Source organism: Mustela erminea, chromosome 11, assembly GCF_009829155.1.
Source record: "Mustela erminea isolate mMusErm1 chromosome 11, mMusErm1.Pri, whole genome shotgun sequence".
Classification (NCBI taxonomy): domain Eukaryota; kingdom Metazoa; phylum Chordata; class Mammalia; order Carnivora; family Mustelidae; genus Mustela; species Mustela erminea.
Genome location: NC_045624.1, coordinates 75,068,841 through 75,082,903, shown reverse-complemented (window position 1 = coordinate 75,082,903; position 14,063 = coordinate 75,068,841). Strand labels below are relative to the sequence as shown.

At 38.1% G+C, this 14,063-nt stretch overlaps 1 protein-coding gene across 11 annotated transcripts in view; it reads left to right on the top strand.

Annotated features, from left to right (window-relative positions):
• The window catches only part of ADAM22 (ADAM metallopeptidase domain 22), a 218,870-nt gene that overhangs the window by 110,899 nt on the left and 93,908 nt on the right, over positions 1–14,063 (top strand). For all 11 annotated transcript variants that reach the window (XM_032304700.1, XM_032304699.1, XM_032304711.1 and 8 more), the window contains exon 4: positions 333–399. In XM_032304700.1, the coding sequence (XP_032160591.1) occupies positions 333–399 (67 nt within the window). The remainder of the gene's footprint in view (positions 1–332; positions 400–14,063) is intronic.

The following is a 14,063-nucleotide window of genomic DNA, read 5'->3' as shown; positions in this document are numbered from 1 at the left end:
TGGTAAAAGCTAAAGTAAAAATGGGAAGAATAAGATGTTTTAGGAATAATGGTGAGCTTACGGTAGTTTCCTAGAACCATTGCCCTAGGTCAGTGGAATAGGCTAATGACAGGTGATTAAGCTCATCGTTTTTGAGGAGTACTAGGATCTGTGTGTGCGTGTTTGTGAGAGAGAGAAAATGAGAGAGAGAGAAAGAGACTCATAAAGTTTTATTTTTGTTTTAAAATATTAGCCAAAGGATCATAAAGCTGGTATGTGTAAACTTGTCAATTTTCAGATGATTTACATTTTCAAGGTCCTCTTTAATCATCGTTTGTTTCTGTTTGTTACAGCGATTTGCTGTCCTCTGAATACGTAGAGAGACATGTTGAACATGGAGGGAAGACAGTGGAAGTTAAAGTAAGTAAAATTGTCTCCCTGTGGGGGAAATCTTTTGAGAATTTTTAAAATACTGATTCTGATTTTAATTTTCACTGAAACTTCTAAGTATACAGTTTTGGGCTTTTATAGTTCATATTTTATCAAGAAAGTGTGTCACCCATTTGTGAATAAAGGCCTTTAGTTATCAGAGAAAGAATTCTTAGTGTGCTGTAGGAATTGTTGGAGTTATGTTTTTGTTTTTGTTTTTGGGTAAAGATTTTATTTATCAGAGAGAGAGAGAGTACAAGCAAGGAGAGTGGCAGAGGAAGAGGGAGAAGCAGGCTTCCTGCTGAGCAGGGAGCCCCATGTGGGACTCGATCCCAGGATCCTGAGATCACAACCCAAGTCAAAGGCAGACCTCAGCAGACTGAGCCACCCAGGCTCCCCTGGAGTTGTGTTTTATGGGATTAATGTAGCACACGGGTTATTTTTTAGACTATGTCACAGAAAATAATTTCTGAATTTGCCTTTAAGGTTAGCCCTGAGAAATAAGAAGTAAAATCTTGGTTCCAGGGTAGATACATGACTTTGCATTCAGTTAAAAAAATATTCCCCTGATAAAATGGCAGATTTATTAGGTCTGTAGGGAAAGCCCCGGGGGTTTTTAAATCCCTGGTGAGAGAAATCACAGGACACTGGTTCATTTCAGGTAAGCTCTGAAAGGAAATTTGTAAATAAAATCCTCTTCCAATTGTAGGCATAGGAATGTATGTTTTTGTCCAGGCTACTGATGATGTCATCTGAGGACAGGTGAGGCTGAATCCCTCCCAGGGTTTTCTTTAGGCCCCTTGTATATAGTACGATGTTTTAGCCAAGTTTTAATTTCTTCTGAACAATGTTTGTACTATTTGTTTTGCTTTATCAGAATTATATTCCATTTATATTTATTTTCTTTTTCTGAATATAAATTTGATACAGACTCATTTTAGTAAACTTAAAAGTAGAAAAAAAGTGGGGAAAAATGAAAAATCACCCTTAAATTCATCACTGAGGTAAACTTTGTTTTCATTTTGTTGTATGTCCTTTTAGTATTGTTTTGTCCTACGCACATATTTAAATTTTTTGTATAATTGCTATCATATATACCTGTACTATAGTATCTTGCTTTTCAAGCAAAATTTCTATGTATAGACATTTCTGATAAAGATTTAAAATCTGTTAATTTTTACAAGTGAACTAATTATTATAATTATAACAATCCTTCCAGAAAGTTACTCTAAACTTGTTAAGACTGACGTGGTTGATGTATTTGCGCTGCCTTACTGCAGAAAGGATGTCAGGACTCTCCCAGGTCTAACATAGGAGAATAGTGCCATTTTGTTTGGAGTTAAAAAAAAAAATAACTGCTATTTAGAAGCTCTGGGCTTCTATTCTCTTCCCTGTTTATTTGGTTCACTTTCTTATTTTGTAGGATGCTTTTCTGAATGCAGAGTGTATCTTACTCCTTTGTTAAATTAAAGAGGAAAAGAAACAGACAGTTTACTATGTATTTCCATTTCTGCCTGTCAGTGGAATGAGGAAGTACATCTATAGGCATGGAGGGCAGATTAGCAGAAAACTATCTGCTGTTGCTATAGTAATATCCTTTCCAGGAAACTTGTACTTCGTCAACAAAGCTTACTCCACTCAGATCATTAGGCAACGTGGGTATGTATAACACCTAGAGCTCTGACGTTCTGCGCCGTCTTTGCTGATTTTCTAGTCTGAGAATTGCATTTTCTTAGTTGATGGTTTGTCTAACCCCCCAAGCCTGTTAAATCAGGGAAATAATAAATCCACCCTTCATTCAAACTCGAAGGCCAGAAGACATTTCTCCCTTTAAGAAAACCACTTGGATCTCACCCATCACCTCCATTTGTTTCTAATCCATTTAAAAATCTAACTCAAAATTCTCCTCTGGGTTTTTTCCAGGAACCACACTGAAAGCTCTGAACCCTGCCCCATCAATGAGTTAGTAGCCAGTTATTTTCCTGTTGGTTCCCTTGTGTTGTGCCCTTTGTGCTTCGCTGTTTGGGGTGTTTCTTTTTACATGGAGTCTGTTAGTTCTCTTTTCTTTACTAATGACTCGGAATTTTCTCAAGCCTTTCTTTCACTATACATTAGGAGTGAAAATTGTAGCATTTCATATTTTTTTCTTTCTACTACCTTTTCAAAAAAAAATTTTTTTTCTTACCTTCTGTATCAGTTTGCTAAGGCTGCTATCACAAAGTACCACAGAGTGGCTTAAACAACAGAAATGTATTTTCTGGGGTGCCCAGGTGGCTCAGTCTGTTAAGTGGCTGCCTTTGGCTCATGGTCATGCCTTCGGCTCAACACCATAGGTCATGATCCTATCCTGGGATGGAGCCCCACATTGGGCTCCCTGCTCAGTGGAGAGCCTGCCTCTCCCTCTACCTCTGCCTGCTGCTCTGCTTACTTGTGCTCTCCCTCTCCATCTCTCTGTCAAATAAATAAATAAAATCTTTTTAAAAAATGTATTTTCTTAACAATTTTGGAGGCTCAAAGGCCAAGATCAAGGTGTCAACTGGGTTGGTTTCCTCTGAGGCTTTTAGATGGTGCCTTCTCCTTATGCCTTACATGGTTTTCCCTCTGTGTCTGTCTGTGCTTTAATTTCTTCTTCTTCCTTTTTATTTATTTGAGAGAGAGAGAGAGAGAGTGCAGGAGCAGAAGAAGGGCAGAGGAGAGGGAGAAGCAGGCTCCCTGCTCGAGCCTGATTTAGGGATCCATCCCAGAACCCTGGGATGAGCCAAAGACAGATGCCCAGCTGACTGAGCCACCCAGGAGCCCTCTGATTTCTTCTCCTAAAACAAACTATTCCTCATGTTGGATTAGGGCCTACTCAAACATCCTCATTTTAACTTAATTACTTCTTTAAAGACTATATCTTCAAGTATAATTATAATCTGTGGTACCTGAGGGGTTAGCACTTCAACATAAGAATTTCAGAGGAATAAAATTAAACCCATAACACCTTTCCTAAGAGGGCCATGCTTTTGTTTTGTTTTGTTTTTTTTAAAGGCTTATTTATTTTAGAGAGTGTGAGGGTGACAGAGACGATGAGTGGGAGGGGCAGAGGGAAAGGGGGGAGAATCTCAAGCAGACTCCACACTGAGTGCACTGAGCATGGAGCCCCATATAGGGCTCAGTCTCACAACCCTGAGGTGATGGCCTAAGCTGAAGCCAAGAGTCCCATGCGGAGCAGACGGCACTACCCAGGTGCACCTTGTGTTTTTTAATTTTTTTAAAATTGGCCTTTCTTTTGGAAGTGAAATAAATGAAGGGTATGTGAAATAAAGACAAAGCTGTACTTCTTTGATGATATAAAATCAAAAGCAAAATCATTATGCCAGATCGGGACGCCTGGGTAGTGCAGTCTGTTATGCATCTGACTCATGAGTTCAACTCAGGTCATGATCTTGGAGTTATGGGATTGAGCTCTGCATGGTGCTCCCCTTTGGGCAAGGAGTCTTCTTGAGATTTCTTCTGCCCCTCACCCTGATTGTAGTCTCTCTCTGTTTCTCTCTCAAATAAATAAATAATTAAAATCTTAAAAAAAAAAAATCATTAGGCCAGGTTTAAACAATGGCTAGATACCAATCTAGTAAATGACTCTGCTCAGGTGTCATGGAACCTTTATTTGTGAAACTCAGGTGCAATGCATTTATTAAAGGGTGTGAGTATGAATGTGGGAAAAGGAACACATTTGCATGAAATAGCTACTTTGGTGAATCTTTTAGATTGCGATAATCTTTTTTCAAACCTTTTTATTTATTATATTTAAATTAAAACAAATAAAAACTTTTATTTATTTGAGAGAGAGAGCATGCACAGGAGCGTGAGGGGGGAGGGGCAGAGGAAGAAGCAGACTCCCCACTGAGCAGGGAGCCTGATTTGGGGGGCTGGATCCCAGGGCCCTGAGATCATGGCCTGAGCTGAAGGCAGACACTTAACTGACTGAGCCACCCAGGAACCCCTAAAACCTTTTTAAATTGTAAAATGTAACACTGACACAGAAATTGCTAAGGTGAGTACCCTATAACCCCCATCCGAATCAAGAAACAGCTCAACCAAGTCTCCTGTGTGCTGCTTCCCAAACCCAAGCCCCTCCCTCCTCTTACAGACTTGTAAATAGTACTGTGACTTCAGTGGTTGTAATTTCCTCATTTTTGCTTATTGCGTTATCACATGAGCTTGTATTCCTGCAGTTTAATTTGCCTATCTGAAGTTTTTTTTAGTGAGTTTTATTTTTTTTTTCAAGATTTTATTTATTTATTTGACAGAGAGCGAAAGCACAAGCAGGGGGAGAGGCGGGCAGAGGGAGAGGGAGAAGTGAGCCAGTTAATGAGTTTTAAGACAGTCTCTTTTAATCTGTTGGTTTCTCCATATCTTTCTTTTTTTTCCTTCTCCCTTGCAATTTATATGTTGTTTCTTCAACAAATCAATTGTTTATCCTATGTGGTTCACAGTCTGAGTTTTGCTGTTGACTGCAATGTTATATTTAGAGTAAAATGAAATCTATGTCAGTCTTCCCATAAGATAGTGATTTGTATTATCAGCAAGGACATTCTATGCCTTGTTGAAGGTAGTTTTATTCCAGTCAGACAGATACATAATCCTGATTTTAAAGTTCTATTAAAATCTTTTCTTCAAAGTTTACAAAGATAAAAGATTTAAGTGGGGGGAAAAAAGAGAGATTTTTATTCCTTTAATAAGACATTATTAATCTCGTCTTTCCCTTACATTTATTTCCAGTTCATTTAAAAATTAAATTCTAAATTTGCCCCTTAGTTTAGGAAGAACTTTTATGGGTTCAATATGAACTTCTAAGACAATTTTAACATTAAGTTTCAATCTATCAGAACATCTAGGGAACACTGTCTTTTTATTTTGACTGTGATGAACTGTAGATTTAGATTCTTAAGACAAAGTGAGCTGGGATTGACAAGTAGCAGCAAATAAGTCTAAACCATGCAGTTCGCAGTTTTACAGTTAGCTAGCTTTTTTTTTTTTTTTGTCTTGAGGCTAAAGACTGCCAGTATTCAACTTAATTGGTTGCCAGTTACATAGGCTCTAGTTAATGAGTTTTATAATACTAATAATAGTAACCACTGGTATTTATTGCTCATGATGTGACAGGCACATGAATTCATGTGTATTGCATGCTCAAAACGACCTGTAATTGTAAGTATAATTATTATGAAACTTGACAGGAAGCTGAGGTATAGAGAGGTTATATAATTTGCTGAAGATAACACAGTAAAGAGTAGTAGAGCCACAGTTAACATTTAAGTTCCTTAACTCCCAGGCAGACTCTCATACCATGTTATCTACCATAAATTCTGTATTACGTAAGATAGGCTAGCCATGAAGACAGAAATGTATTTTATTTAGACTTATTTTATACATACTTATTTCATTTTGGACGTATCTAGCAATTACTCTTTTATAGTCTTATTCTTCAGCTAAAGTGATGGTCTATTCAAAGACCCTTTATGTATTTCTCTCAACTTTGGTCATGTGTTCAGGTAATTGTTTAGTAATGTCCATTGCTTTAGGCAAAATATGGTAGAGACACATCCAGTACAAAGCCTGTTTTACTTTTCATATCTCAGGAAAATAGTCATAGTATGAGTTTTAGAACATTAGGAAAGGAATGGCTAAATCTTTATACCAAGAATGTGTATAGATGTGGGATGAGGCAGATTTCCTTTGTGTGAAAACGTAAAAACAGATGGCTTGGTATAGACATAGGGTTTATTATATTTATTACCAGTGAAAGACTGTGACCAGTCACCAGTATCATTTGTTCTAACAGGTTTTTGGGGAGTAGTTAGTTTTTTTATGTCTTATGATAATAATCAAAAGTAATAGCTGCTAAGTGTCTAATTAGCTCAAATTATTTCTACTATATGTGAGCACTCCTAGCTTGTCTTTGGGTCAAAATCCTAATCCTTGAGGATAGGTGTATACAGAGATGCCTTTTACACAGCCTTGACTTTGACTGGCAATCAACAGGTTACTGTCCATCGTATGTGTAAGTGAATTGCGTGCACTCAAGGATCATTGTCTTGAATTATGTCCATAGGGGCAGTAAAAAGATGGTAAGAAAGCAAAGGAGTGTGGACCAAGGTTGAAGTCTAGAAAAAGGTAAAGGATGTGGAGAGAGTGCTGTGTGTTGGGATGCTGGTATCAGAGGAGAAAGTGTCTCCTTGAGGGTGGGAGAGGTTATTATGACTCAAGGGAACATTTTCTTAGTGGAATGGCGGTGTAATTTTCATTAAAAATATTTTTTGTCTTTTTTTTAAAGATTTTATTTATTTATTTGTCAGAGAGAAAGAGACAGAGAGAGCATGGGCACAAGCAGGGGGAGCAGCAGGCAGAGGGAGAAGGAGACACCCCCCTGAGCAAGGAGCCCCGCATGGGACCCAATCTCAGGACCCTGGGATCGTGACCTGAGCCAAAGGCAGACACTTAACCAACTGAGCCACCAGGCATCCCTTCATTAAAAATATTTTCAGAGCAAATTAAAATGGCTCCTGTTAACTCTGAAAATAGAATGTTAGTAAAGTTGATATAGAAGCAAGGCGAAAGCCCCAATTCTTTTTTTCTTTTCTTTTCTTTTTTCTTTCTTTTTTTTTTTTTTTTTTTTTACCAAATAGTTTTTCTCCTGCTGTTCACATCCATCTTCCCTCCCTGGGTTTGAAGCTCCATGAAAGATCCCCAGCTTAACCAGCAGGTGCATATGCTACAGGCTGAATCTCTAGATTCCTTTTGCACTCATTTTTCTGAGTCAGATTTCTAGCTCATTCTTCTTTCTTGAAAGAGATACCTTTTCTTCTTATCCCGCCTTAATCTTTTTGCTTTCTACAATGAATGTGCCAAAGAAGGAAAAAAAATTTCTAGTGGAGAACAGCTTTAAGAGATCACTTAGAAACGATTAAATATCTGACTTTGAAGACAACACTGACCTTCATGACTTATGCTAACTTTGTAGCTGCTGTAACCCCAAACAGTATCCATAGATAATGGCTTGTTTTCTTGAATTGTATTCAAGCTTCCTCATGTCTCATTTTCTGATTTCTCCATGATGAACATAATAATCAACACTTGAATAGTTTAGAAGTTATGTAATATATTAAATAATATTTCTTAAGATATCTTTTAACTTACTTTGTTTGTAAAAAATACCCCTCAAATAATAATAGGGTGGTAAAAAATATTGTGGACTTCTTTCTTAAGTAAAAAATGTTCTCAGTTTGTCATTAGTCAATTTAGTTTATTTAAAATATAGGTTATAGTTTAGTGACTGCATTCTGAATACTCTGCTTTTTATAATGATACAACCTTGACATATCGTTTTATGAAATAGGGATTTTTCTTGAATTCATTGCATACAATTGAAGGGTACATAAATGCTTGAACTATTTCTTTTTTTGGCCATAGGAGCACAAAAATGGCTATTAAACTGCCACGGTGTCATTATATATATTTATTGCAGCGGAAAAGATGCACAGAAGGGTTAATCTGCTTTTGCTTATCCTGGATATCAAGTTTCCTTATTGATTCTCAAAACTGCGTTTCCATCCAGAATCTTGGTTCTTACTACAGATGCCAGAAGAGTAAGCGATGAAGAAGGAAAGCAGAACCAGACTTGGGTGTGCAGTAAATTTTGCTGTGGGCATTAGTACAGAGACACCCATGCCATCCCATTGGTGATGAGTCTTCTGAAAGAGACTAGTGTTTTGTTTTGTTTTCAAATAGCTTTTAAGTAATCTCTTTATTTTGAGGTTGTCTTTTGACATAAATGCAAGCAACAGCTACTGTTGACAAGTAATCTATACAGAAGCCTTTTAAAATCTTGGTTTTTTTGTTTGTTTGTTTGCTTGTTTGTTTTTAGGAGGACTCACCAACAATATTTCTCTTCCAAAATGCACTTCTTTTTTTTTTTTTTTAATATATTTTATTTATTTATTTGACAGAGAGAGATCACAAGTAGGCAGAGAGGCAGGCAGAGTGAGAGGGAGGAAGCAGGCTCCCCGCCAAGCAGAGAGCCCGATGCGGGACTCGATCCCAGGACCCTGAGACCCTGACCTGAGCCGAAGGCAGAGGCTTAACCCACTGAGCCACCCAGGTGCCCCCAAAATGCACTTCTTATTAACAACTTCCCCTTGCATTTGAGGAACATGTTCTCTATCTTGAATTCTCACTACAGTAGCTTTTTCACAGACTCTTGGAAAAGGGAATAATACTCAGTTATCTAGACAGTAATCAAGGCGGGTGGTCTGGGAGGTTGGTTTAGAGAGAATTTCTTTTTAAACGGATCTGTTTGTAGAAGTTGTCATGTAAGCTCTTGTATTGCCTTTAATTTCAAATCCAAGGATCAGGCATTTCCCCTGGCTCTGTGGAAACAGGGAAGGCCTTTACCTAGTAAAGTAACTTAGTGCTGTGCATTTTAAGGATGGCTGAGGAGCAGACTATCAGGCAAAGACCCTTAGTTGGTCCTTTTGGGTGGGGATCCTGCTGCCATGATAATGGGGATTTTTTTTTTTAATAACTTTATTGAGATACAGCTCATTTGCCATAAACCAAAGTGGGTTTGGGTCTCTATTTTGTCTGTTAGGGAGATTTTTAAACTGAGTGTGTGTGAATCGAGTTGATTAAAATTATGACAGTTTAATGAAGCAATGGTAAGTATGCTTGACAGAGGCTACTACCCATATGTCAGAATGCATATTTATGTTCTTCTTGCTAGACTGCCTGGGAGATTCAGGTTAAGGACTCTCATCAGTGCACCTGCGCTCTGGAGCAGAGCCCCAGGTGCAGGAGGAAGGACAGTTTCAGGTACAGGTGTTACAGGTTGTGGGGTGGGTATGCATTTACCTCACACTGGTTCTCTTTACCAGAGGGGACATTTTCAGCTGTCATATCTGCAGACATGATAACTTTTTACACAATTAAAAACCAAGTTCACCCCAAATACACAATTTTAAAAATTAGATGACTTCTAGAAATCTCAATTCTGAGACAGTTTATGAGTTATAAGTTAACATCAGTCTTGACAGTAAAACTAGAATGACTTTAAAAAATTTTTATTCTCTCCATCTCCCAATGTCCTCCATGTTATTCCTTATGCTCCACAAGTAAGTGAAACCATATGATAATTGACTTTCTCTCCTTGACTTATTTCACTCAGGAGAAGTGAGTTGGGGGAAATCAGAGGTAGAGACAAACCGTGAGACACTGTGGACTCTGAGAGACAAACAGGGTTTTGGGGTTTTTTTTTTTTTCATTTTTTAATTTCTTTATATACATATAATGTATTATTAGCCCCAGGGGTACAGGTTTGTGAATCGCCAGGTTTACACACTTCACTCACCATATCACGTACCCTCCCCAATGTCTATAACCCCACCACCCTCTCCCTCACCCCCTACCCCCGGTCACCCTCAGTTCATTTTATGACAGTAAGAGTCTCTTATGGTTTGTTTCCCTTCCGATCCTATGTTGTTTCATTTATTCTTTTCCTACCCCCCACACCCCCCACGTTGCATCTCCACTTCCTCATATTAGGGAGATCGAATGATAGTTGTCTTTCTCTGATTGACTTATTTCACTAAGCATAACACCTTCTAGTTCCATCCACGTCATTGCAAATGGCAAGAATTCATTTCTTTTGGTGGCTGCATAGTATTCCATTGTATATGTATGTATGTGTGTGTATATATATATATATATATATATATATATATATACCACATCTTTTTTATCCATTCATCTATTGATGGACATCTAGGTTCTTTCCATAGTTTGGCTATTGTAGATATTGCTGCTATAAACATTCAAGTGCACGTGCCCCTTTAGATCACTATGTTTGTATCTTTAGGGTAAATACCAAGTAGTGCAATTGCTGGGTCATAAGGTAGCTCTATTTTCAATTTTTTGAGGAACCTCCATGCTGGACAAACAGGGTTTTGGAGGGGGTTGGGGGGGTGGGGTGAGCCTCCTGATGGGTATTGTGGAGGGCATGTATTGCATGGAGCACTGGGTGTGGTGCATAAATAATGAATTTTGGAACACTGAAAAAAAATTAAATTTTAAAAGAAGTAACAATAATAAGATATTTATAATATTAAAAAATTTTTGTTCTATGTTATTTTCTTATCCATGAATATTTGATAACCAACTGTGGATAACTAGTTTTGAATTTTATTATATTTAATGACTTCATTAGCCTCTAACTGCTGACATAAATAATTAAAAAAAAAAAAAACACCTCAGGATGGTAGGAGTCTACAAGAATGATCTAGAGGGGCACCTGAGTGGCTCAGTTGTTAAGCATCTGCCTTCGGCTCAGGTCATGATCCCAGGGTCCTGGGATTGAGCCCCACATTGGGCTCCCAGCTCTGCATGAAGCCTGCTTCTCTCTCTCCTACTGCCCCTGCTTGTGCTCCCTCTCTGGCTTTGTCTATCTCTGTCAAATAAATAATAAATGAAATCTTTTTTTTTTTTTAAGATTTTATTTATTTATTTGAGAGAGAGACAGTGAGAGAGAGCATGAGCGAGGAGAAGGCCAGAGAGCGGAGAAGGTCAGAGAGCGAAGCAGACTCCCCATGGAGCTGGGAGCCCGATGCGGGACTCGATGCCGGGACTCCGGGATCATGACCTGAGCCGAAGGCAGTCGTCCAACCAACTGAGCCACCCAGGCGTCCCAATAATAAATGAAATCTTAAAAAAAAAAAAAATGAATGAAATCTAGACTTTCTATGTAGGGTTAATCTTCCAGTAATTTAATAAGATAATATTGAACTGAGTAATGGGGGATGGTAGTGGGATTTAATTCTAGAATCTCCTGGTGCAGAGATGATTCTAGAATTGCAAATAGATTCAGCACAGGAAACCTCATTCTTCTGGCCCAGCGGGGTTGAGCTGCTGCTCGTTTTTAAATACTTCTGTTTTTAAATAGTGGATTATATCAGAATGAAGCCTCATCAGTTTTTTCTGTTACTGCAAGGCCACGATATCCGCATATATGTATTTTAAAGCATTTTAAATCATGAACAAAAGTGTAGCTGTAAAAGCCATACATTGGAGGGTGAGTGTATGGGAATCCTGGTCAGCTGGCTTTATTGACTGATAATTACCATGCGTTGCTGTCCTGTATGAAGTCTGTTTTCATTGCTGTCTGTAGGGCTAAATTTTAGTAATAAGTAACTGCTGCCAGTGGTTAAATGTTAGCTCTTGGGAAGAGGTTACCAGTTCTTACAAAGCTAAACTTATTTTGCTCCCTTAAAGCTACTGGTGGCATGTTCTCTCCAGCTACTTGTGCTCACCTTAATGGAGTTTAAAAAATAAAATGACTTGCTGTCCTTCTGTTCTATATCATTCTCAAAATTTTGCATTTTTTATGAATTAATTAATACGAGCCCATAAGTGCTCATTTTACCATCAGGGATCTCTTGTTTCATACATTCTAAACCTCTTTGAATCCTAAAGATCTCCTGATGGTGTCAGTACTGGTAACTGGACTGAGGAATAGAAGAGCAGAAGAATTGGTGGCAGCTGGAGAAGCAGCAAATGCTGGGATGGTACTTGCTCTGTGCTGGGTACTCATCTCATATGCCAAGTTACTTAGTCCTCCTGTAGTACCATTGCTGTCCTCATTTTGCAGCAAGGAAACTGAGGCACAGATAGTTTAACTAACTTGTCGGAGAACTTGAAGCCGGAGTTCCTGCTTTAATCCACTATTGTCTACCTTCTCTATGGAAACGATCACAATACCAGAGGATTCGGAATGCACATATTTAAGTCAGAACACCCCAATTTACCATTTGCAGTTACATCGACATTAGCAGTTTGTTTTAGTAAGACATACATTAAAAAAAGATGTCATCTCTGGTTGAAGTGAGTTTTGATTATTCTAAATAGAAATTTCTGTTCTTCTAAAGAAAACCAAATGCCTTCTCAGGAAGCCTTGTTTTTTCAGGCATTCTCTCTTGGGGTTTATTTTTAGTCCTCCTTTGTTCTCCGTAGAGGCTGCACTGAGTATTGTTCAGCACGGGGAATTGCCACGGCTCCTGAGGTCTCACTGTTGGAAATATGTAGCTGTTTCACACATGGCAGACACATGCTTCGGTTCTTAGGCCCATCTTAAGCATATATGTATTTTTGCTTGCATCTGGAAGAATGTGAGGTTTTATGGACAAGAGTAACTAAGCTAAAACACATCATCATCCTGCCAACAGACTAGAAGATATTTGGTTGTATTTCTGCCACGGCACTTTAAAGTACCCATCCTCCTTTCTTCCCCAGCGTGTGAGCACGTGCGTACACACACACACACACACACACACACACACACGAGGAATAGAAGAGCTACACAAATTAAATGTAAAAATTAGTAAAGTGTTTGTTTCTTCCCCACATGTATAGTTCTTCTGGGTATGTCTCTCAGCATTATTTTTGAGCCATGGCTAGTCATCTATTTAGTATCTTTTCGATGAGCTGGACAATGTGTGCATTTTCCCCTTGGCAGGTTTATGCAGACATATGCTCCTCTGCCGTCTTGTAATCAGTGTGGTTTCAGGAAGGTCTCAGATTTCTTGATTTGATTCTCTTTGCATTATAGGAGAAAATTCTGTGCAGATTAAGTAAATTTTGCTTTCCCTTGGGACAGAAGCAAAGTTGCTCTATGTCCATCATTATGTATAATGCATCAGCTACCTTAATGGCATTGTTAAGATTCCAAGTAGTCTTAACTCTGTAGCCTGAAGGAAATATATTGGCCCATTACCAGTTTATACAGGTCAAGTATCTTCGTGCTGGGAGCAGGGAAAAATGAAAAGTGACAGCTGGTGTCAGCATGAATTCTCTTTCAAAGCTCTGTTTGTATCCAGTTTGAGTAGAAAGTCCTGTTTATTTTCATTCTAGTGTTAAGATTTTTTCCCAAATAAGTATTGAAATCATTATTTCATCTGTTAATGTTCAAGGTGTTATCCATAAACTTAAAAAGACATGTTCCCATAAATTAAAACAAAATTAAAAGTAGCACTAACTAATGGTATTCTATGTTTGGAACCAATTAACTATTTTGTAATAGAATATTGTTCCTACTTTAATCCTAGTTAAAGAATTAACTTTTCATTATACAGTGTCGTATAAATCGACTGTTGCAAATGTTTTTGAAATTAGAGTGAATTGTTAGAGTAATTATGATTGAATAAGAAGTTGTGGAAGTGTTTTTGACAAGTTTGAAACTCATTTGAAGCAAGAAAAAATCATTATTTCCTGGTGTTGTCCTAAATTAGTGCTATTTCCTTATTCCTTTTTAAAAAAAACCTCCTATTTTCCAGTAAATAAATGGTCACTATAAAAACAAAAACAGGTAGGAACGCCTGGGTAGCTCAATCAGTTAAGCATCAGACTCTTGATATTGACTCATGTCATTATCTCAGGATTCTGAAATCAAGCCCTGAGTTGGGCATGGAGTCTGATTAAGATTCTCTCTCACTATCCCTCTGTCCCATTCCCCCCCACAAAAAACCCCAAAATAAAACAAAACAGGTAATAAAGAGTAGAGTAAAAAGTACCTCAGCATTGAGTGGTTTGAGTGTTTACAGCCATTTTGGAGGGTGATTATTCTGGGG